General features: G+C 39.2%; 1 protein-coding gene across 3 annotated transcripts in view; it reads left to right on the top strand.

The window, feature by feature from the left end:
- SLC44A1 (solute carrier family 44 member 1) overlaps positions 1–25,242 on the top strand; it is a 72,489-nt gene that overhangs the window by 23,569 nt on the left and 23,678 nt on the right. For all 3 annotated transcript variants that reach the window (XM_061454996.1, XM_061454995.1, XM_061454994.1), the window contains exons 4-5: positions 4,529–4,665; positions 23,675–23,768. In XM_061454996.1, the coding sequence (XP_061310980.1) occupies positions 4,529–4,665; positions 23,675–23,768 (231 nt within the window). The remainder of the gene's footprint in view (positions 1–4,528; positions 4,666–23,674; positions 23,769–25,242) is intronic.

Raw genomic sequence — 25,242 nt, 5'->3', positions numbered from 1 at the left:
TGAATTTTTAATATCAAATAGTTACAGAACTGTAGAATGTTTCAGATTCAAAGGCACCTTTAAAGATTATCTAGCCCAGCCACCCTGCCATGGACAGGAACATCTTCAGCTAGAACATGTTGCTTAAGGCCCTGTCCTACCTGGCTTTGAACTTGCCAGGGATGGGGCATCCACAGATTCCCTGGGCAGCCTGGTCCAGTGTTTCACCACCCTCATAGAGCAGATAACAAGGAATAAATTCTTTACTAAAGTGATCATCCTCCTGTACTCAGTGCTGGTGAGGCTGCACCTCGAACTCTGTGTTCAGTTCTGAGCCCCTCACTACAAGAAAGACATTGAGGTGCAGGAGTGGGTCCAGAGAAGGGCAATGAAACCAGGAAATTCCTAGAGAACTGGTCCTATTAAGGGCAGCTAAGGGAACTTGAATTGTTTTGTTTGGAAGGGAGAAGGCTCAGGGGGGACCTTATTGCTCTCTCCAACTACCTGAAAGGAGGTAGTAGTGAGGTGGGTGTCAGATAATTCTCCCAGGTCACAAATGATAGGATGAGAGGAAATAGCCTCAAGATGTGCCATGAGAGGGTTTAGATTGAGTAGAGAGCTTAGATCGGAGTAGAGGGGAAGAATTCACTTCCCTCAACTTCCTAATCACACTTCTTGTGATGCAGCCCAGCATCTGGTTGGCTTTATGGGCTGTGAAAGCACACTGCTGGGTCATGTCTAGCTTTTCATCCACCAGTACCCAAAAGATCTCTGCAGAGGGATCTTCTCTGCAGAAGGATCTTCTCTGATACATCATAAACATGCATAAAGATGGTTCCTAGGTTGTAAATCTGATATACTGAGTTTCCTATAACAAACAATTTTTTGTTTGCAGTGTGGAAACATGTCTAACAATATGATTAATTTATTTACTTCAGTCTTTGTATTGCTCATCCAGGTTACTTTCTTGTCAACAAATTAGTCTATTGTTAATTCTAAATAACTGAAATTGCAGCACAAGGCATGGAAGTACATTCTTCTAGTGGGAAACAAAATCTGCTTGATGGTGACACAGTATAGAATTTTCTGCAATAAAATCACTTACTTTAAGCAAGTAAGCTTTATAAACTGAAACCAAAATAACATTTCCCATGTAATACTGGTGCCTAGGATTTTGATTCTTGTTTTAGCTGCTAGAAATTAAAAAAAAAAAATTACTTCTGTCTTCCTAGGCCATGGATTGAAGCTGTGGATTTGGTAGCTTGAGTTTGCTTTGTAGCTGCCTTACTCCTGCCAGACCTGTCTCTGAACCATGCAATTCAGTGTTTGAATTACATGTATTTGTTTAAGAGTATGCCAATACAGTATGCTTCTGGCAAAGCTCTGCATCACGCTGTAGTTGCATTGTATTCCTAAATTTCTAGCTTTGATTTAAAACTGCAGTGTTCATTTTACAAAATATTCTTAAGTTCTTCTAGCCAATAAAATTATACCTTGGCCCTTGAGTTTGAATCGCAGTAGAGATGGGGTGGATTCTAGCTTGTTAATGCTGATATTCCTGACTTGTTTTTTTAAGTTAATTATGTGTTACGGGACGTTTGGAGAAACGTTATGACCGGCCACTGGAGCCCAGCCTGATCCATTCTGGGAGCCAGGGTTTCTGCCTGGGCTTGAGGAATGTGGATGTACAGACACATAGGACACTGGTACAGCTGATTACTAACCACAGCAACTGAGAAAGCATTGCCTTCATCAGCACCCGCAATACTTTTAAGCACAGCCAGCCATGTCTCCTCCTTGTGGGCTGGCAGAGACAAGGTCAAACACGACACTTTCCTGGTTCACAAGCACACCTACATTTATGGATCCTCTAAGTACCAGTGCCACCCCTCTGCTCACTCTGCACCCCTGCCTGAATCTCAGGCTCCCTTACTCCCCGCAGTGGGTCCACCCTGCTTGCAGCTGGTCCAGTTTGGTGGTTACTAGCAAACACACACACTCATCCCACAGGCATCCTGATATACTAGTATAGCCCCTCTGCCCACCTGACCCCTGTGCCTGGACCCAGAGCTTCTGCTCACCAGCTAGTACATCTTGGAGTTGGCTGGTGAGTTACACATGAACATGCTGCTTTGGGGAAAGTGTGAATGCTCAGCCCTTGCCAATAGCTAGCACCACACAGGCTGTGACTCGTTGTCCTGCTCCAGCCACCTGCACTGCGCTGTTTTCCTCTGTAGCTGTTTTTTGGGGACACACATTGCTAGCTCCCCAGTGGGTGGTGGCCAAGACCACTCCCTTTCCCCAGTCATTGGCTGTGAGACCCTATTCACTTTGGTAGCAGACACCACAGGTCTGGGACACCTAAATAGCTGGTCTGACTTCAGTTGCTGGCACCAAATCTGTTATGCTGGTTCCCCCAGTAGTGGGCACTTAGTCCTTGCAGTACTTGCAGCACCTGTGCAAGTGGGCTAGTGACTGGAATTACATTACACAGAGTTAAGAAAGGATTTACTAAAATAGACAGGGCAGACCAATAGACTGAGCAACATCAGCTGACACACAACTGTCCCCTTTTACACCTCTTTCTGTCTGCCCCATCCCCTTTCTTTCTGCCTGAATCCTGTCCCATGCACATTCCCTCAGCAGCTGGTACAGTCCCACTGACCCCTCTTGTTTCCTTCATCCTTGGGTTTGCATCCTTATCAGTTGCAAAGTCCTTGCCTGGAGTTTCTTGATAGCCCAGTAATGATTGTGATGGACTGGGTTTGTTTCCCCTTATTTTTTATTAGCACTAAATGGTCAAGGTTTGTATTTTCAAGAGGTGTGTCTCTCCTCTTTATCAGCATGGTTTGGCAAGGTTCTTAACCAGATAATCTTACTCAAAGATAAAAATTCTCACACTCCACATATCCTTGCCAGTTAGTTTTACCGACCAACTTTATTCCCATCACAATCTCCCTTACTACATGTCAGTCAGGTTTGATTCTGTAGGTTCTTATTTGTAGCTCCTTTGACCAGATACCCTCAAAGGAGCGGATGCTCTCCTTCCATATACTGTTATGGTATGGAATAGCAACTGCAGGAACTTGCCCACATGAAGAGGAAGCTGCAACAGGAGCGTCTAGTTAGCGTAAGTATTATATTTCTTGGTATTAGCTCAGGAGTATTTTCCTTGATACAAAGGTGAACTGTGGAATTAGTGGCTTATTGTTCACATTCAGTTAGCTGTGTCTGTGGACAGAAATTTTCATGTTTGCATTTGCTTCCTTAGACTTTTATGATCTATGGAGTCCTGAGGTATATAGTGTGTATTAAATAAAAAAAAAAACAGAAATAGCACTGAATAGTTTTCATAGAGGTGTGGACAAGGAAAAAATGTTTTAGGAATGAAAGTAGTCTATTGCCACATTGTATTTGATACAGATGAAATGGGTTTGATGGACTTCCGAGAAGTAAGACTGTACTATGTACTAATAATTCTTGTATACTGGAACTGGGTAATAGAAGAGTCTTTCTGTGTGGGAAAGTTAAACAGCAATTAGTGTATAGACTGAAAGTGTTCAGGCATGACCTAAATGCATTCTGGGAACAGAAGGGATTTTTACTCATTACTGAATGAATTCACGTTATCTGAACTGCAAGAATAGCAATGGCATTTTATGCGGTAGTTTAGCGTTTTTTCCTATAATGATGCTAGATAATATGAAGAAAAGTATTTCAGTGCATAATACATCACCATATTTGTAGGAATTTGAAAAACTTGTTCAATAGAATAGAAGAACATTCTGCATCTGTTTTATACCATGAATGAACAGTACTGTAAGGTTAGCATTTGTGATAAAATGTGTAGAGCCAGAAGAAGATGTTAGCTAGGAAGCTATCATACCTATTTCATGCCCTGGGTTTTTAAATGGCAGTGCCTCATCATGAAAATTCAGCAAATAGAATCTCTTTAAAATACTGCACATGAGCATTATATAGTTCTACTTAAAATATCTGAACAATTTTTCTTTCAAAATAAGTGTCAAAGTAGTCTGCTCAGTCATATGGTCCAGTAGTGTGGAAAATCAATCCAAACAAAAAAGGTGTTCTTAATTACTAGTGAAATGTGTGTTCATTAAAATAGCCATGAACTTTGTTCTTTTTGCAGTGTGAGTATAACCTTACAGGGTTTGTTGAGTCTTTTTGGGTAAAGTTGGAAATCTTGAAGTTCAAGGTTGGAGCTTTGTGAGTGTTGGACTTGTATCTGTGAAGAGCCATGGGAAGTGCTGTTGGTTTTATGAGCAGCACCATGTGATTGGACTTGAATCTGATAGAATTAAACATCCCTTCTTTACGATCCAGAAGCATATAAATATTCATATATTTGAGATGCATATGCAGAGTATGTGAATTCCTTTGACCCACACCATTATGACATAAAATTTCCTGTGTTTCTGGATAGACTGAAGATTGGTCTTGGCTGAAGCCTTTAACTTTAAATGGAATTGATTTTGTTCAGTGTAATTGTTAATTAAAATGTAAGTAATTTACTTTTTTTCTTCTCTAGGTATGTGTTCTTCTTGGATCCATGCAACATTGATCTAGTACACCAGAAGATCAAGTCTCTTGCATTGTGTGTGTCCGCTTGTCCAAGGAAAGAACTGAAAACTCTGGCTGATATTCAGAAATTTGCAGAAACTAATGGTATGCAAAAAGCATAATTGTTTTTGTTTATGTACGAGATACTATCATAGCATTAAAAAAAGACCTGTGCATTAGCTGAACTAAAAATGAAATATATATTTAGAAATATCAGTAGAAATAATGTGATATTTTTATTAAGGTAAAACTTTAGGTCTTACAGTATAAATATGCTTCTGTTCTGTCAAGCCTTGGGAAGTTTTGAAAACTCATTGTTAAAACAGGAGTACAATGTGTAACAAGAATTTGATGGGATATCTGACTATACAGTATGTTTTCAACACCTACTGAAGTATTCTGACATTGCTGTTTAACAGTAATGCTGTTGAAATGCCCTCATGTATATGGGGTTAATGAGCAATGCTGCTATTGAACGGCACTTGCTGCACAGAGTGCAGCTGTGTATATGAAAATATTCCTGGTTTTATTCAGTGCTACAGTGCAGTTTCTGGAGTTTGTTTTGTTTTCTTACACTTTTTCAAAGAAGCATAAAGGAAACTGAAGTTACTAACAAATAAGATATGATATCTTATCTCACTAAAACCAGTAGTTTTTCTCTGTGGTAATAATACTGGTATTACTAGCTCAATTTAAAATTTAACACTGTATGGAATAAAATGCATGAGAGTTAACCAACTTTTGGACATTCCAAAAGAAAGTAAAGATAACTTAATTTGAGGAAATTTCAGGGAGCTTCAGCTATTTAAGTGAGTGTTTTGTCCTAAGCTTGCCTCCTTAATCTTTTAAAATGCTGCAGTAAGATTTCAGTGCAAGATACTTACCTAATGATGTCAGTCTGGGTGACCAAGTTCAAAGCAGTGAAACTGATGACTTTACACAGAAGGAAAAGAAATGTTGATTTCTCTTCTGGTACAGGTTACGTGAGTACTTCTTATTTGGAAGCAGAGCGAGTTAAGTGGCCATACAGTGCTGTTAGTGCCCTTGGTTCTCCCACTGCATTGTGCCCTCACACCTGCGTGCCTGACAGCCTGAATCATGGACCTGAACTATCATGTGGCATCACAGCATGAGTGGAGCTTCACTAACAGCTGTGCTGGCACAGTGCAGTGGGTGATCTGAGAACGGGAGCTTCCTCACGTGGTCTGTGTGCCGTTGTCAAATACAAGCATCCAGTGAAACTAGCCAACATCTACAGTTTGTCTCTTTACCCGTTACCTGAGCATGCTGTGTTTTTCTTAACTAATGAGGCCAATTGTTTGTTGGTGTGAAGTCAAGGTCATTAGTAGTGGAGTTTCTTAAGTACCCCTGCAAATAATGAAATGCAGTTATGCCTTGTTTAGACACAAACATTGTTTCTGTGTTTGTAAGTCAAGTTTCTTTCTAACTGTGCCTGAAATATGTTCATTATAGCCATCTTTTAAAATACAACATACCCACTCTTCTTAAAAATTGCCCCCTGATTTTATGTCCTATCTGTATCTTTGTTTTAAGATGAAGGATATATATTTTTTTTTATTAGTATCAGAGTTGTTTCAGTTCACAGAAGCTTGGTCAAAAGTATAAAGCCAAAACAGAACAGAATTGTTGATGAGTTCGATTCCTAATTTTTATTATATGATGTCTGGCTTATCAAAAACAAGTTCTAAACTATATTAAACTCTGCTTTTATAGATGAACTGTATGGAAGACTGAAATCACACAGAAATATTGTCATCATGGCTATATTTCTGCTATGCAGGTTCCAAAAGTGGTGGTCTGCAGCAAATGAACAGCTTAAGTATTGAACATTTTAAATATTGCATATGTATAGTAAAAGTTTAAACATTGTTAGCGTCGAGACAAACACAGAACCACCGGGATGGTTATATGAGGTGCTTTATTGAGGCGCCGGGAATCAGGGGTAGGCACCCAAATCTGGTTCTGACTCCCATCACATCGTGTTCGCAATTTATTCACTAAAAATTTTGTAACTAATACATATCCAACGCAGATTACATCATTGACTAATACATATGCATCAAGGATTGCTACATCAGTCTATTACGACGTCAGCCTCCTTTGCGCTTGCGCAGCCCCCCTCTGGTGGTCGCCCTGATGAAGTAAGGAGTCTTCCTCAGATGAAGTAAGAAGTCTTCCTCAGATTGTCCTCTTCACCTTTTCTCTACTTGGCTAGGTCCCAGTCGTCTTGTGGACATTAGCATGCTCTTATCTTCACCAGGATGCTTCTGGTATGCCCTTTTTGGCTATCTTAAACTTAGGTTCTGCTTGGGTAGAGTTTTACAATACATACACCCATACTCCCCTCACCATATACAGTTATGTTAGCTCTTGCTACCAAGACTACCATTGTAACATTTAGTTACAGAGTAGCTATGATACAAAACGGCAAAGTTACAACGTCTTCTAATATACAAAGCCTCACTATTGATTTATAAATTTTTTAAATATAATCATTTTACTATTTTATATGATTATTTTATTGTAAAAACTTCACCCTCTCTAACATTTCCCCCCTTTGAAAATACTTCATTAACTTAAGCAAGTATTTTCATTCTCTTAGGTAGCTGTCTCCTGATAGGTAGGTGGAGGTGTGGGGTACTTTGGATGTTCCCTAGTTACTGCTCCTATGATTCGATGAGTCCATGCACTGTTGCGAGTCATTTCCCTTTGGATACAAAAATACATCAGATATGTTATCAAAACCACAATTAATATTACAATTGCAGTTTGTATAAGGGAACGAACCCATCCAGTAAGGTGAAAACCCAGACTGTTAAATATTGTCCCTAGCCAATCTTGTTCAGCATTTTCTTTTTCTTTTTTCTATCTCTCGTTCAATGTTGGTTAGTTGGGAAATGTCGTGTTCTGTATCTGCAGTCACATTAGGAATGTGAATACAGCAATGATCCACTCTGTCCTTTAAATATCCACAGACACCATGTTCGTTAAGTAACAACATGTCTAATGCCATTCTGTTCTTCAAAGTCATTCTAGTTGTTGCCTGTAATTGCAAATTTAAATCTTTGAATCCTTTCTTTGTTATTCTGGCTAACCTTTTTGTTTGGCCAATCAGACTGTCAATCATCTCTCTATTTCGATATGCCGCTACTTGGGCAAATAGGGATTCAAAAGCCCATCCTGTTTTAACTCCTGTGGAGGGCTCCTGCCAAGTGTCTTCATCATCACTGTTGTTATCACCTGTATCTCTTTTTGTTCGAATCTGCAGGGTTTCTAATCTGCCTTTGAATGGTGGCCTCTTCCAAATTGGACAAAGAGTTGGTAATCCTAAGGTGATTTCTTTAGCTGGACCATCCACGGATAAGTAGGTAGTCCAAGTTCCATCACTTGCTGCCCAAACAAAATGTCCCATGCTACGCACCGTAGAATATTTGCAGTCTATATTGTCAGTTGGGACCTGTATCACTTTTCCTCCAATTCTCAGTCCTCGATATGCACATCCTGCCATTAAAGCAACTCTAACTGAAGGTATTGTGATTTCTTCGGGGTCAGAGTCGCAATCTAAAATTTTGGTACAATTCCACCAAGGAACATTTTTGATAACATCTCAACTAACTCTGTTTATGGACAGCAAATTATTGATGTTTATGTTTCCTGTTACATTTTGCTTTCCTGTCCATCTAAGGCACCAAAATGTGTTTCCAATATATTGAAATTTCTGCAAAATGCTCATTGACCAAGCCGTGTCCCAGTTTTGTTTTAAACCATTTGTTTTTTTCACATTCCCATACTTTTTCTTGTTTGTTTATCTTCTTCCCTTTATTATAGACACACTTTCCCCACTTGTCTCTTATAGAGGTAAGCTGAGCATTTTGGTACCTTTCACATACTGATTTTAATATCAAAATTGCAGGATCCCCAAAGACACCTTCTTCCTGATATTCTATCACTGTTATGTTTCTCATTACCTCTTTTTCCTGACAAGTGATTGTTCTGTTAATTTCTCAAAGTGAAAACGGTATTACTCCCCATTCAATCGGTTCTCCAGCTGCTTCAGCTATCGGCAAACATGCTGTTATTCTACTTGTGTTTTTCATTTTTGCGAAATCCTGAATCAGACCTATCATTAGGTTTTCCTCAGGATTTTGGTGATATGATTGGATTATCTGTGTGGAATTCACTGATCTTTTAGTTCTTTTTCCCGTAACTTCGATTTCGCTGTGGCTAATTGCAGATTCAGTCCTATAGAACTGTTTACCTTTATAAGTGTTGGTCCCATCGGAATGGTTTCCGTGAACTTGCAGGTCAGAATGGCATCTTGTTTTAAGTTTTGTCAAACCATTTTTCTGAGAAATTCCTAGGATAGGACTAAATGTCAATTGTGTTAATGACCAAATGACAATCAAAGTTTTGTAACAAAACCCAGACATCTTATTTACATTTCAGCTTCAGTTTCATAAGGCCTAGTATCTGTGTTTCCCAGACTTTTGGAACTCTTTTTACCCACGTATAATGTATCCAAGAATCCACCCCTTCTACCTTTACTGCAGTGAACGTTGTTAATAGTACTTGATGAGGTCCATCCCACTGTTCTTTTAATGGTTCCTCATTCCAATTTCGGATGTATACTTGATCTCCTGGCTGAATGTCATGCACTGGATTTTCCAAGGACAGTGGCCTGTTCCACACCAGGGTGCTTCTCAGTCTGGTTAGGGTTTTACCTAGAGATAGCACATAATTGTAAACATCCTGATTCCCTTTAATGTGGGTATTGGGTTCTGGTGCCTCATATGGTTTTCCATCGAGGATTTCATAGGGGCTTACTGACATTCCACTTCTAGGTTTTATTCTGATTCGCAACAAGGCTATGGGCAGTGCCTGTGGCCACTTTATTTTGGCCTCTTGGCATATTTTACTGATTTGCCTTTTTATTGTTTGATTCATCTTTTCCACCTGCCCACTAGATTGAGGTCTCCAGGGAGTATGTAGATTCCATGATATTCCTAGCAGTTTACTTATCTCCTATACTATTGTTGCGATAAAGTGTGGGCCTCTGTCTGATGATATTCCTAAAGGAACACCAAATCGTGGAATAATTTCTCTGAGCAACCACTTTACTGTCTCTTTTGCCTGATTGGTGTGACAGGGAAGGGCCTCCGGCCATCCAGAAAAGGTGTCAACCCCTGCTAGTAAGTATTTGTACCCTTGTGTCTTTGGTAATTCCACAAAATCAATTTACCAGTAATCTCTTGGTTCCATCCCTATTCTGATCCTTCCCATTTCAACTTGTTTCCTTACTATTGGGTTATTTTTCAAACAAATTTCACATTTTGACCCTACTGATTTTGCCATGGTTAACATCTGTGTGGAAATTACTCGCTTTAAATAAGTCACCAATGCTTCTGCACCCCAATGACATTTCTGATGTTCAATCTGTAGAATTTTTCGCATTATAGCTGGTGGCACTATTATTTGTCCAGTTACTGTTGTATACCATCCTTCAGAATTCTTTTGAGCCTTTAAAAGTCCTGCCAATCTCTCATCTTCCTTTGAATAGTTTGGATCTTGTGAGAGATAGGTATGGAGTGGGCTTACCTTGAGAGGTATCAGTGCCATCATATTCCATACCTTCCGGGCCACCTGTCAAGCTGCCCGGTCTGCCACTGTATTTCCTTCAGATATCTTTGAAGTTCCTCCTTGATGCGCCTTGTAATGCATGATGGCCACCTGTTTAGACTTTTGCACAGCAATTATTAATTCCAAAATTTCTTTTTGATATTTTGTATTAGTCCCTTGAGAAGATAGAAGCCCTCGTTCTTTCCGTAATGCTCCATGTATATGTACTACGCCGAACGTGTACTTTGTCCAGATATTTACCTTTTTATTGTTACTCAGTTCCAGTGCTCTCATAAGAGCTATGAGTTCAGCCCATTGTGCTGATGTTCCAGGAGGTAGCGCTTTTGCTTCAATTATCTTTTGCTGTGTTGTTACAGCATATCCTTCATATCGTGTTCCATTTTCCACAAAGCTGCTACCATCTGTGAAAAGTTCCCAGTCAGGTTGTTCAAGAGGTTCCTTTAAATCTGTTCTAGTTGCATATGTATGCTCGGTGACCTCTATACAGTTGTGTTCAAGCGTCCCTTCTTCTAGGTCCGTTCCTAGAAAGGCTGCTGGATTTAACAGGTTAGTAGTCTTTAAGCTTAAGTCATCTTGTTCTGTTAAAATAGCTTGATATTTCATCATCCTGCTAGGAGATAACCAGTACCCCCCTTTTTGTTCCAAGACGATTGTCACCATATGTGGCACAAACACTTCCATGTGTTTTCCCAAAGTCAGTTTTCTGGCCTCCTGTATTAGAACAATAGTCACTGCTACTGTTCTCAAACATGCAGGCCATCCCGCACTTACCGGGTCCAGCTGTTTTGAGAAATATCCTACTGGTCTCTTCCAGCTCCCAAGTTTCTGAGTTAACACTCCCAGCGCTAATCTCTGTCTCTCATGGACGAATAACTGAAAGTCCTTTGTCAGATCTGGGAGTCCCAAAGCTGGAGATTTCATTAACGCCTCTTTCAGTTTCTTAAAGGCCTCTTTCTGTGGTTTATTCCAAACAAAAACAGGTGATTTTTGGGCCTCATACAGGGGTTTAGCAATAAGTCCATAGTCCATTATCCATAATCTGCACCACCCTGCCATACCCAAAAATGTTCTTAACTCATGTAGGTTCCACGGTTCTGGAATGGCACAAATTGCCTCTATGCGATTTATTCCCAGCTTTCGCTGCCCTTGTGAAATTTCACATCCTAAGTAGAACACAGTCGTGCATGCAATTTGCGCCTTTTCTTTTGAGACCTTATACCCATTCAGGCCTAGTTGGTTTAAGATTTCAATAGTCACCTTTATGCATAACGATTTTTGTTCTGTTGCAATAAAGATGTCATCTACGTATTGCAATAAGAGATATTGTGATCTCTGTACCTGTACCTTTCCTTGAGTGGTCCACGCCTCCAGTTCCTTAGCCAATTGGTTTCCAAATAAGGTCGGACTGTTCTTGAATCCTTGTGGAAGTCTGGCCCATGTCAGCTGTGTTTTCTGTCCATTCTGTGGATTTTCCCATTCAAATGCAAACAGTTTCCTGCTACTTTTGTCAAGGGGAATGCAGAAGAAGGCATCCTTTAGATCAATTACTGTAAACCATTTATATTTTTCCTTCACAGATGTTAGCAATGTATAAGGGTTTGCCACCACCGGGTGGATGTCTTTTGTTATTTCATTTATTGCCCTCAGATCCTGTACTAACCTATATTCACCATTTGGCTTTCTTACTGGAAAAATTGGAGTGTTATATTCTGATTCACATTTTTCCAAAATTCGATATTTTAAAAATTTCTCAATTGTTTTTAAAATCCCATACCTTGCTTCTAGCTTCAGTGGATATTGTTTAATTCTTACTGGCCTAACCCCATCCTTTAGCTCCACTATTACTGGTTGAGTTGCTTTTGATTTTCCTGGGATTTGTTTCCCAAACTACCGGTATTGCAGCCTCTTCTACCTCCTTTGGGATTTGAGCAATAGGCTTTTCTTTAAGAACCAAAATCTGTCCTGCTTTTGATTCAGGGATTTGCATTATTAATTCGCCATTCTCAAAAATGATCATTGCATCCAATTTGGCCAATAAGTCCTGCCCTAAAAGGGGAATGGGGCATTCAGCTACATATAGAAATTCATGTGTTAATTCCTTCCCTCTAAATCGCAGATCTAGGGGCTGCAAGAATGGCCGTATTTCCTCCTTCCCTGTGGCTCCCACAATTGTCGTAGTTCTTTCCCCTAACCTCCCGTGTAAATCATTTAAAACTGAATAGGTAGCCCCTGTGTCTATTAAAAACTTCACTTCTTTTTCTCCCAATTGGATTTTGAGTTTTCATAATAATTTTCATTACATGGGCTACTTTATCAGGGTTTTCTCTATATGTTTCTGCTGATTGTTTCCAGATGATTAAATCTCCAGGTGAGAAAGATACCTTAACATACACCGGGCCCTCAGCTCCCACCCCCTGTCTTAAAGGCGCCAGCACTGCTTTAGGTACCTGGATTCACATTTTTCCTTCCCGGTTTCCCCTCCAGTGAGTTCTGTGTGAAACCAGAGTAGCAGGGAGGGTTGCCCTCTGATCTTCCCTATGCTGGCAACTTCCCATGCTTTCAAGATGACTATCACTCTCTTCCTCACTGTCATCTTCTTCCCCCCCCCCTTCCTCCATTCGAAGCCGGTGGGGCTGATGGGTCACTACTAAATCCAGACTTTCAATGTCCCTCTGGTATTGTAAACTATTGTCTACAGCAAGGCATTGCATATACCTTTTTGGTAACACATCCCTTATACTGTTGATTAGCATTTACCTTCACATCCATTATTCCACAGGATTTTTTTTTTTCCCACTCATCATTATTTCTTAAAGCAAAGAATAGATAAACATATGGTACCTCATCCCATTTTCCTTCCCTTTTACAATACAACATCAACTGCAATATAGTATTGTACTGTAAAGTCCCATTTTCAAGCCATTTCTCCTGATCCTCTAGTTCATACTGTGTCCACCATACATTACAGTAATCAATTAGTTTACTTTTCTTCATACTCTGCCCAAACCGACCCTCCTTCCAGTGGCTTTAAAGACAGCCTACTGGGGACAACTTAGGGATCGACGACATTTTACAAATACAAAGAGATCTCTAAAACAAGTTTTTTGGTTGGTTTTTTTTTTTTTTTTTTTAACTCACCACTGAGTTACAATGTCTAGCTAGACAGATGCTGATCCTGCAGCACAAGTACCAATACCAATACCAAATCATGTTTGCCGAACCTGCAGAGCTTTCACTACTAACGGACAGCGCCTAGGCTTTTACCCCGAGAGCTCTCTAGCCCCAACCAAGCGCAGCTTTTGCCGCGTCTAGCAGGCAGGCTTTACTACTAGCCAAGCCAAACGCAGCTTTTTCACTGTGTATAACAGGCAGGCTTTAGGCTTTTACCAGACCTTTACCAAAGGTCAATACCATACATTTACTACCAAAGCTCAATACCATACATTTACTAGAAATCGGTACCGTAACCCAGATCAAAAGCACCTTTCTTACCGTATCAGAGGTCTGTCGTGAGCAGCGGAGGTCGGTTGCGGTCGATGGCTCCCTGAGAATTTCTCGGTGCCGGCTGGAGCAGGATCGAGACACGATCCACCTCAGCAATGCCCGCGAGGTCCCATCTGGGTCGCCAAAATGTTAGCATTGAGACAAACGCATAACCACTGGGATGGTTATATGAGGTGCTTTATTGAGGCGCTGGGAACCAGGGGTCCGCACCAAATCTGGTTCTGACTCCCATCACATCGTGTTCGCAATTTATACACTAAAAATTTTGTAACTAATACATATCCAACGCAGATTACATCATTGACTAATACATATGCATCAAGGATTGCTACATCAGTCTATTACGACGTCAGCCTCCTTTGCGCTTGCGCAGCCCCCCTCTGGTGGTCGCCCTGATGAAGTAAGGAGTCTTCCTCAGATGAAGTAAGAAGTCTTCCTCAGATTGTCCTCTTCACCTTTTCTCTACTTGGCTAGGTCCCAGTCGTCTTGTGGACGTTAGCATGCTCTTATCTTCACCAGGATGCTTCTGGTATGCCCTTTTTGGCTATCTTAAACTTAGGTTCTGCTTGGGTAGAGTTTTACAATACATACACCCCTACTCCCCTCACCATATACAGTTATGTTAGCTCTTGCTACCAAGACTACCATTGTAACATTTAGTTACAGAGTAACTATGATACAAAACGGCAAAGTTACAACGTCTTCTAATATACAAAGCCTCACTATTGATTTATAAATTTCTCAAATATAATCATTTTACTATTTTATATGATTATTTTATTGTAAAAACTTCACCCTCTCTAACAACATGATTCAGTCTTGAAACAGAACAAGAACCGTGCTTTAGCACCAGATCTATAGTACTCAGTAAACAGCATCGTTTTTCTGAGATCCACTTTGTAACTATGATAATGGGTTTCAATTAATTAATACTAGGATTATGTTTGGCAGTCTGTTTCAAGTGACCATAGACTCCAGTGTGAAAAGGATAATAAGGAAATCTTAGGACTTTGAACATGACTGCGTGGAGTTTAATTGCAATTTCAATGTTTTTGATGATATCTGGCTGGAATTCAGAGATCAGCTGTCAAATTCTGAAGAAGGAGGAGGGCAAAACGTACATATTTGTTTTCTTGTGATAATGCTGAATTTCCCCAGGCTTGCAGCTTCTAACACTCAACAAAGGAACACCTTTGTATTTTAAATACATGGGTAGAGAATGCCGTCAACTCTTAATTTTGCTCTGCTGAGTCTTTTTGAAAACTTTAACCCTTCCTGCAGCCTGAAAATAGCAATTGTGCTGGAGCTTGGCTCTGTGCATGTGCATTTGAAGAGCCAGCCATTTTCACCTGGCTCACGTTATATCTATAGTCACCTTACTTGTCCATGCATCTTGGAATTCTTTCGTAAGTTACTGCTTAAGAACCCTTCCATCCCAAAGAAACTATCTGTTGTGCCTCATCCTGTCAAGAGGTAGTATGGTAAGTTCAAATGTTTTTTTGGTGGTTGTTTTGGTTTGGTTTTGTTGTTTGTTTTTCTTTTTTAATCTAAACATCTTTATGAAAAGATGTAACATAATGACATATACTACAATATCCTTATATTAATTAATGATTTTATCAATAGCTGGTATGATCTTCCAGCTAGCTTAGTATTTATGATATATTTTCCAAAGTGGGACAGGCACTTGATTGCCTCTACACAACATGTCAGAACTGCCAGCCCCTAAGGTTCAGAGCAGTTATGGCAGAGCTCTTACTTACTGTGCAGTACAGCTTGTATTTTTCTGTAAGCAAGATTATAAATAAGCATTTAGGGCAGAGAAAATGCTTGCTTGAGGCATGAAGATCATTTCATGACAAAGCATCATTTTGGCTTCCTGAATCAGTAATGATGTACTTGCTATTCTGCTGAAAACTGGGGAAAGGAGCTGATTTGGTGAATAACACAGCTGACATTTCAGGACAGTAACCTCACTCCCACTCCTACCCCTCTTGTGCTCCCACAGTCAGGTCCTGCATTTGTGGTACCTTTCTGTCTAAAGAGGAGGAAAAGTCCTTCCCTCACAAAGTCTGGCTGGTTTTCAGAACGCATTTTAGTGTGCCCCTTTAACCTATTCAGAATAATTGGCACCCAGAAAGCTGGAAACCAAGTTGTAACCTTCTACAAAAGGAAGAAAGGGAAGGAAAAAGTTATGCAGTTGACCACTCAGATCTTCAGCCTGTGCAAAAGTGCATGCTCTAAAATACAGGAATGTTCTGGCAACCTCTGGAGGAAGGAACAGAAAGGAGCAGTGTTGGCTGAGATCATGTTCTCATGCTGTTCTCACACAGCCATGCTGATACTTAAGTTTGTAGAACTATGGATTAGACACAACTGAGAATGTTGTACACTGTGAACTGGCTGTACCTGGTCTCCCCAGGATTTTCTCATGCAGCAGAACACCTAAAGCAGGAAGTACTTGGGATTCAATGTTTTTGTTGGTGTTGGCACTTAAAAAAATGTGTAATTTGAGTAATGTGAACTGAAAGCTGCTTTTTCCAGAAATCAGGCTGATGATTCAAAATTTAGTGTCCATGACATATTGTGCTGCTGCTTTCAAGGACTTGCAAAAGCGTTTTGAAATATCCTTGAAGATAAAATTTATATATGACTGTGCCTAATGAATAGTGAAATGTCATTATTGAAAAGAAACACTAAATATGTGGCCATAACTTCTGCTGTGTTTAATTTAGTGATAACTATAGTGAGTGGTTGTTGTGGGAACTAATATTCCTATCTGTGTAAATGACTGGATACAGATTTAGGAGCCTAAAATGAATTTTCTATTTTACAACATGTTGACAGGCATCTCAGTTGTTAGAATTCTGTAGCTGGGCCAGCCTATTTGAGGTCCAGGTGGATTTAGAGCCAGAGGTAAAGCTACATTAAGTCTGCTACAGAGTCTGACCTGAAAGAAATCAATAAAGGAAATCAGTCTGGCTAAGTCAGAGCTGGTCATCTCTGGGAGCTATGGGGAGGAACCATGGGAAAACAAAAAGGATTTTTCTTTTGCCTGAAGATAATGACTTCTTCATGTGTAGTAATCAGAGTACGTCTTTGCAGTTACTGTTGGTGCTCGCCTTAGAAACAGCAGTTACATCAGTTGCTCCCAGCTTCTGTTGTTTTTCTTATGCTCTCATTCCCCTGACGTACTTTGTGTTTAGTGAAGGTGTGCTGGTTAAAACTTATACCTTTGCTTGTGACTTTCCTTACAGTTAATGAGATTTTGTGCTTCTAGTTCTTTGGGCACCTGGGTATGTTAATTTTGGGTGTCATTTTTTTAATAGCTGGAGTAGAAGTACACTATAACTGGTTTTGAGATACAAGAGTCATCCACTGCTACTCTGCCTTGTTACCAGAATTGCCTGTCAGGGTCTTGTGCTGGAAATGGATCCTGTAGTCAAAATTAAGTTGTTTTTTCCAACTGAAATTGGCTGCATGTGGAATCCTCCAGTAATATTGTGTTGTATTATTGATTACATTAATAAGCCATTTGTAAACGGGAGGAACAGTGAAGTAATAAATCTTGCTCAAGCTTCTAAATTATTTAGAATTACATGAAAAAAATCTGTTATCAATTGCAGTGGAATAAAATGTCAAATGGCAGGGAATGCCCCCAGAATGAAAGTATGGGAAACAACTATTATTATGCATTTAGCATTTTACTTTAAAATGCTTACTGATGCTTGGGAAACATATTGTGACGCTACCAAGGATACAGCAAGAGGATTGAGTAGAAGCACAGCATTGTCTGAAAGCATGTTGTTTATGAATTGTGAAGATAAAAAAATAGGGACTTTATTTTTATGTAAACTTATACTCTGTTGGCATCACAGAGGCTGTGTTGTGGTCCTTCCTTGGCAAAGTGTTTTCTTAAACTTTTTAAAGTTATACACATGCACACACATACATTGGATATTCCCAGTATGTGTACACATACTGAGAAGGGAAACAAGAATGATCACAAGACAAGATTCTTTTTCTCAGGGAGAGTAAGGTCATTAAAAGCAGGAACAGCCTAGAGAAGTTTAAAAAATACTATTCCTAGATCTCATAATCTGAGTAATGTGAAATGAGAGGTAAAAAGTGAAACTACGAGGCATCAAAAGCTAGATTTTTCTTTTCCACACAAGTTACAGTTAATTTATGAAACTTACTTGCATGAGGATATATTTTAGATACTAAAAGATTAACTGATAGAATAGTAGTGTTTGGCTGTTTAGTAGGAGGTTAGTACTCAAGGATATCCTTGATGTGTAAGTGGTGGGGAGGTAAAGATACAACAGGGGAAAAACATCTGCTACTGGACAAGATGGAGTTTTAATTTAACTCCAGAACAGCTGATTTTATTTAGCACAGGGAGAGATATGAGTGGAGTTATGGGTAAATTAGTATTTGTTTTCAGCTTTCCGTACTGTTCGTAAGATTGGGGGATAGAGAGAGGATAGTCTGTTTTTTTTTTAATTACAACTCAAAATGCATATATCTGAATTCTGACTCTAGGACTTTTTTACATATGGTCAGTTGTAACAGCAGGCATGCTTAGCTGTCTCAGTGGTTCTCTTTGTGGTCTTGAATTCTGCAGTCAATTAAAGATCTAAGTAGTGAGGTTTTATGCTGGATCTTTCTTGGAACATTCTTTCAGACTCTGGAGAATACTTACTTTTACTTCAGTCTCACTTTTATTTATAAATGCAGGTTTTAATTTCTCCTGCCCTGTGATATTCACTCTTTAAAAGAAGTGATGGTCTGTCTCTCTGCAACAGTTACAAGTTTAGATATATTCAATCCTTCCTTTCCTTTAAAATACACACTGTGCTTCTTGAAGGCACCAGTGGATAGATCTAGAAAATGAAGCTTATTTTCTTCAGTGACAACAAATATCTCATATTAATCTGAGAAATCCTGGCTGCAAAGTCATTCTGTGGAAGTAGTGCTTGGCATCTTATCTGCTCAGTGTTTTTGGCTCTGGGATTTGCAGCATAATTCCCTACAGATACTTGAACCAGTGTGTTGAGCTTCCACTTTTCTGTGTCACGTTACTAGTACATAATGTGTTAATATAATATGCGATTATTAGTAGTGTACCAAGTTGTCTCATTGTATGAAACTTTTTGAGCTGATAAAGTTTGACAGGTAGATTTGAGGCAAGCTCTGGAGTGAGAAAGGTAGAAAAATGTGAAGAATTTCATCCTTGTGAGAGTCTGAGAGCCTTGTCCTTTCTGAATGCCAGTGAACTCCACCTCTGTCAATGCTCAGTAGTCAGTACCTCTGGCTTGTATTGTGAGTTGGTCAAGCATATAATCACCTGTGAGTCATGCATTCACAATATTAGCTATGTTTTAACTGGTGAAACTTACTTCTACAACACCTAGAACCCAAGAGGAATTACCACTGGGCTGTGAAAATACAGAGGCCAGTAGCTGTGATTTAAACAGGCTCACTCCTGCTAGCATTTCTGTGCATTTCTGTTATCAGTGATGACCCGGAGTTCGATTCCTGTGTCAGAGGATTTATGTTACAGATGGACTAGTATGGTGTTGATTGAGAAGGAAAGAGAATGCTTAAAACTGAGATGCTGATTTTTTTTTTTTTTTAACCATAACCTCTGCTTCATCATAATGGTCTTCTAGAAGTCAGTTATGTGACATACATGTACAGTACATACATTCTGTCAGTAAGACTCAGAATGGTGAAACCAAAAATGGAAAATCATATCAATTTCCATAGCAAACTGTGGTTTCTAGTCCCTCAGGCTGTCCTTTGCCACATGCCTCTGAAAAGGGGTATGTGGAGCTGCTTGGAGCCATGCCTAACTTAAGCAGAACATGCTGCTGGTTCTGAAGCTATCCCAGGTATCTCTTCACAGTTCTGTATTTTTCTGCTTAAATCCGTGACTCCGAATATGAGGCCATGTTTCTAGATCTGGAAGTCCTTGGTTTAGTTTCTGCCAAGAGTGCCAATAGATGGGTAGGCACTGCTGAGCAGCTCAGAATGGGATCCAAAGCTGCTGGTGTGCTTTCCAGACGCTATTATTCAGACAGTATGAATGTCAGTGGTTTCCTCTGTGGGCTGGTCCTTTAAGTGGATGACTTAGGAAGTCTTAACCATTTTTCAAGCTGTAAACTTTGATATTGATAGTGATGCTGATGTAGCAAGGGTTTTGTGTGTTTGTTTACAACACAGCAAATACAGGAAGGAAAGCTGTACTGGAGCTGTGGCCTCTAAAACTAGTTTTATCTAAACAACTTAGGTTAGTGTGTATCTTCCTATTTACTGTACTACTGTGGAAAGTCCTCTAAGCCCACATGAATTTTAATTGCTATGTCAGTTGGGAACAGTCTGAATTAAGAGTTTGGACCCCCTTTGTCCTGGCTTTCTACAGTATCTTACCTAATTTGTGCTATATGTAGCTGGTTTTAGGAATGCCAGAGACAGTGTATGTTCAGCTCCTTACTAATCCAAGCCTAGACAAAACAGAAAGAAGGCTTTTAAAGAAAATGGTTGCTGTATTTTACTACAACTAAGTTAAGGTTTAAAGGAAAATTTATCTCTTGAGATACTTTGCTCTAGTCATATGTTCTAATGGCTAAAGCAACACTATTAATAGAAAAGAGACCATGGAACAGAAGCTGTGTTGTGTCTCCAGGATATTGCTTTGGAGGTGAAAGCTCCAAATACAGCACTGAGGGACCTGTAAACTCTATGTGCTCACCACTAGCCTGCCAACTGTTGTTTTGTGTACTTTAGAAGTATTTTCTTTAAGATTACAATATGTTGGGGTCTTAAATCTAATCCCTGTAGTACAGTTTGATGCCATTTGCCTAATGATTTCTCCAGAAGAAATATGTGCATTGATGTAAGAAGCAAAGGATATATTACTTTAATGATTTTTTAGTTTATTCTCTGAATTCTACCCATAATGTTTTTGAAACATTTACGAGCTATAATAATTTGGAAATAATAGTAGTGTCTTTGGTAAAGTAATTATCTCAGGAAGGTAGATTATTTAAATTCTTTAAGCTTTTGGAGGCCTTGCAAACTTAAACAGCAAGAATAAGACTGGCTGTGCTAACACAGTCTGTACTAACCCAGAATAACTAGTATGGGGCGGAAGGTTTAGCAAAGCAGTCCATTCTTTCCACTCTCACCTTACAAAATTCAAACATTTATTGATGCACAGGGACTCTTAGCTAAGAAATCAGTTTAAGTGTGATATAAAGTGATACATTACTCAAGCACTCATTTGGCTTGTAAAACTCTACTACACAGTATTAGAGATGTTGGAAGGTTTTCAGACTATAAAGAAATATTTGTAAGAATAGTAAAAAAATTATCTTACCTAATTAGGTAGGACAAAAGGGCAATTGAATCTCATGGGCATTATTTCAGCTATTGGGCCGATAGTTTATTTAGATGCAGAGTAAATAATATTCCTTGTCTGACAAGCCTCATGAAAGTATTTTTCTGCTTGGCTGGGAGTCTGAAGAAGCTCACTGTGTGAAGTAGGCATCTGAAGGGAAAAGATCCAGAGGAGCTCCAAAAGTAGTTCTCAAGACAAGAGATGATAGCAACAGCCAGAGTCATCCAATGTTCCATTTCATGACAGGAGGGAACATGCCATTTTGTTCCAGAGGAACCTGGAAAGGTGTCTGTAGTTTCATCCACAGCCAGGGGCTTGTTGGGTTACCCCTGTTTGTAAGTGCTGCTTGAATAGCTTGTGTGCAGATCAAGATCTGGCATTTGGTTTTGTTTGGATTAGATTTAAGATCCAAACAGGTCTTAAGATACACATTCTTGCAAAGAGCCTGAAACTTCTTCCGTAGTGATAGCAAATTCTACGTTTTTTGTCTTAGAATCATAGAATAGTTAGGGTTGGAAAGGAACTTAAGATCATCTCGTTCTAGCCCCCTGCCGTGGGCAGGGATGCCTCACACTAGACCACATTGCCCAAAGTTCTGTCCAACCTGGCCTTGAACACTGCCAGGGATGGAGCATTTACCAGTTCTTTGGGCAACCTGTTCCAGTGCCTCACCACCTTCACAGTGAAGAACTTCTTCCTTCTATCTAACCTGAACTTCCTCTGTTTAAGTCTAAACCTATTACCCCTTGTCCTGTCACTACACTCCTGGGCACAAGCTGGCTCATGTTAGTTTACTGTTGATGTAACTTAGCTTTTGTCCTGTATTCAAAGCAAAATAAATTCAGATATCTGCAATATTATTTTACCTTCTGTTTTAGAGATAAACATGTGACTCTGCTGCTGCCCCTTCATCAGTGTTGGAGTTGTTTGCAAATGCACTTGATCCAGAACATTTCCGTATCAAAAAAATAGATTAAAAATTTTTACAGTAGCATGGAGCCCATAGTCCAAAAAGAATAATACTTTTAGATACTACATTTACAATTACATTGTAAGAAAGGTAGTTTTGTCTGATGTTTGTCTGATGCCCTGTTTTTCCATAAGCATAAGGGCTTCTATAAAAAGTATAATTGAAATTGGAGTTAACATGTTTTACCTGATACCTTCTTTGCAGGAAATCTAATTTTTCTTCAATGGAGTATTTGGTGGTTTTGACCTGCCCCCAAAAAAACAACTCATAGAAGTGGTATTTAAATAATGTTCCAGAAACTGCATGGGATAGCTTGCATGGGACAGCCCGCTCAGCTGCTCTTTGTCTTCTCTTTCAGTCTGTAAATAAAAGATAACTCTTCATAGAGATAGCAGTGTGGCAATGGTAAACAAGATTTCTGCAAATAATATTCTACAGTTTCTACACGTAGTACTTCGGTTGGTGACACACAGGCCACGATAAGGCTGTGTGTCAAAAGTCTTGGTTTAATTCCGGTAAAAGAGTGTATGCATTGTCCAGAGCCAGTCTGTAGAACTCTGCTACAAAGCATTTCTACAAAATAGACTTTCACAATGGAAATAATTAAATATTTATAGGGATTATCAAGATGTCCTTTGTTTAATGCATAGGAAAACAAAAAAAGACATTAAAGGCTGTGTATCCAGACCTCTTGCACTGGGGAGTAAGCTATCTGTTATCAAACAAGCTGGGAAGACACTCTTGGATAGGCAGCTTACACCATTGGAAGCTTTCTTCCCTCTTCAGTTTCTGAGAGCCCACTGCTCCAATCTGGTTTGATGGTTGCTATATTCCTAGAAGCATTGTCTCAGATACTTGGTATTTTGATCATAGGCAAATGGAAAGAGATCTGTCTAGATAATGTACTTCCATTAGGCAAGTGTAAGGTACTAAGGAAGCCTTAAATTATGTTTGAATTTTGTTGTAGGCAACTTGATCTTTATTGTGCTGTATCAATTTGTTTGATGGAACAAACTCGGCTTCATTAAAAGGTCTGGACATCTACTGCAGAGCTTATGTTATTTTTCAGTCAACTTTCTAACTTCAGCAGTTCGGTTCCTTTGTTCTTCTCCCTGAAATCTGTAGGGCACTTGTATTTTGAAAACAGACCAAAAACAAAGCCAGCCCCCCAAAAAAACCTCAAACCCCTTGAATGTTCCTTCTGTAATGAATATTGTCTTGTGCGATATTCATGCACTAAAAATTATCAAAAAAAAGTGTGATGGAGTAGCAGAGGAGAGTGACTTCTAAGTGCTTTATGTCCTTCTCTTTTACACTACTTTGTTAATTAGCCTTTTCTACTCGACCAAAGCTAGATGGAGAGTTTCATTCTGTTACAGTGAAGCCTGTGTTGGGTTTGATTCACTGTTCCATTACAGGAGGAACTGTAGCATAACTCTGTGGTAGTAACATGAGGAGCTGCAGAATCAGGACCTGTATCAGTTGTAATACAATTTGCAAAAAATAGGAATATTTGATTTTTTTCCCCATATATATATATATATATATTTATTTTTTTTTTTTTTTCCTCTCAACAGGATCCAATCTGTGTAGCTATGAACTACAGCCATCAGAATACACTACAGACCCAGCGGCTGCCAAGTTATGTCCTAAATACCCTGTTCCAGAGAGGTAATGTTAACATCTTGTCTGATTGGGGGTGGAGGGAACAGAGATCTGTTTTGTTTGTGATAGTTCTTCAGAAAATACGCAGCACGGATTTAATCAGTCTGGCAGGTGAATGTTTTAGTGTATTATTGCCATATGTTTTTAAAAGGTTATGAAGGCAACTCTTAAAGGAGAACCCAAAGTAGCCATTCATTTGTTACTGAGAGTATTCAGATGGTATCTTCAAGTTTTCTTTTATCTCATGAAACAGACTTACTGTGCTGAGTATTAGCTGGTTTACTGTCTTTCACCCTATAGCAAGCAATGTCAGCAATGCAGATCAGAGACAATTATGGTGCACTTTGGATCTTTGGGAGGAAAAGGGATATGTTGACATGCAGCCCTCTGTAGTGTTAATTTCTTATACCTCACCTCAGCCAATCAAATTTAGCAAATTTCTTCATTTTTAATTCTTTCAGTCCCCAAATGACTTAATACAAGGATGGCCAGGTACCAAGAAAGAAGATTGTATTTTATAAACAGATTGATTTGAATTTTATTGTTTAAAATATTATATTAAGTGTTTGTGAAGTAGGATAGAAAAGTTTGTAGGCCCAGAAACTCTGCTAGCTGTGCTGCCTGAACTGTGGAGATGACCGTTGATGAGAAAAGGAGTGATCTGTTTGTTGTTGAGCATATCCTTCTGGCAGTAATTCCACTCACTCAAGAGCAACCATATTGTATTTTCTCAAAGTTTAGCTTCTCAGACACATTCAGTAGTGGGTTGTAACTGCAGTCTTTTCCTGTGTAGTTTTCTGTTACATTTTTAATAAATGTTATAATTGTGTCAGTTCTAAAACCTGGGATTTTAAGTCTCTCTTGTATTCATTCTAGCCTCTGTAGTGAATAATGTTTTTATATTGTAGTGACAATAAGTAGCAGCTGGAATGTTGCTTTCTTTTTTTTTACTTTTCTCCTCAGCAGATTAATATTCCATGCAGCTAACCAGCTGTTAGAGCTGTAATACAAAACCAAATGAAAACTTCAGTGCCAGCTTGCATACTGAAAAGGCTTGTCAGTCTTAATTTTTGCCAGAATTATAGTGACTTTTCTCACTGTGTGTTCCCATGTTATTCAATCTGAATGAATATAGCTTAGTAAGAAAACAGGATAGAACAGTGTGCTGGAGCTCTAATGACACTATGGAAATTCCTTACAAAAGCTACCTTAGGAGTTATTTTTTAAAAGCCACTGTGTAGGTGGAATATTTCCCTTTTTTTTTTTCTGGTATGACTAAAATGTACAGTTTGTTTTAATATTTTGGGGATTGAAAAGTCTGAGCTTAATGCCTCCAGACAAAAAAGGCCAACATTGTATCTGTAAACCACTCTATTTTTCAGATTTTTATAGTTAAATCATTTGACTAAATTAGCGTGATTTGGAAGGGAAACTGAGTCTTTTGAAGTCAAACAAAACCCCAACTCTCTGTAGGCTGAGG

This window comes from Pezoporus flaviventris, unplaced genomic scaffold, assembly GCF_033815535.1.
Source record: "Pezoporus flaviventris isolate CSIRO_AGI_PZ_B2104156 unplaced genomic scaffold, CSIRO_AGI_Pfla_v1 ptg000018l, whole genome shotgun sequence".
In the NCBI taxonomy this organism is placed as follows: domain Eukaryota; kingdom Metazoa; phylum Chordata; class Aves; order Psittaciformes; family Psittacidae; genus Pezoporus; species Pezoporus flaviventris.
The sequence above is the reverse complement of the archived record's forward strand: the minus strand, read 5'-3'. Positions and strand labels throughout refer to the sequence as shown.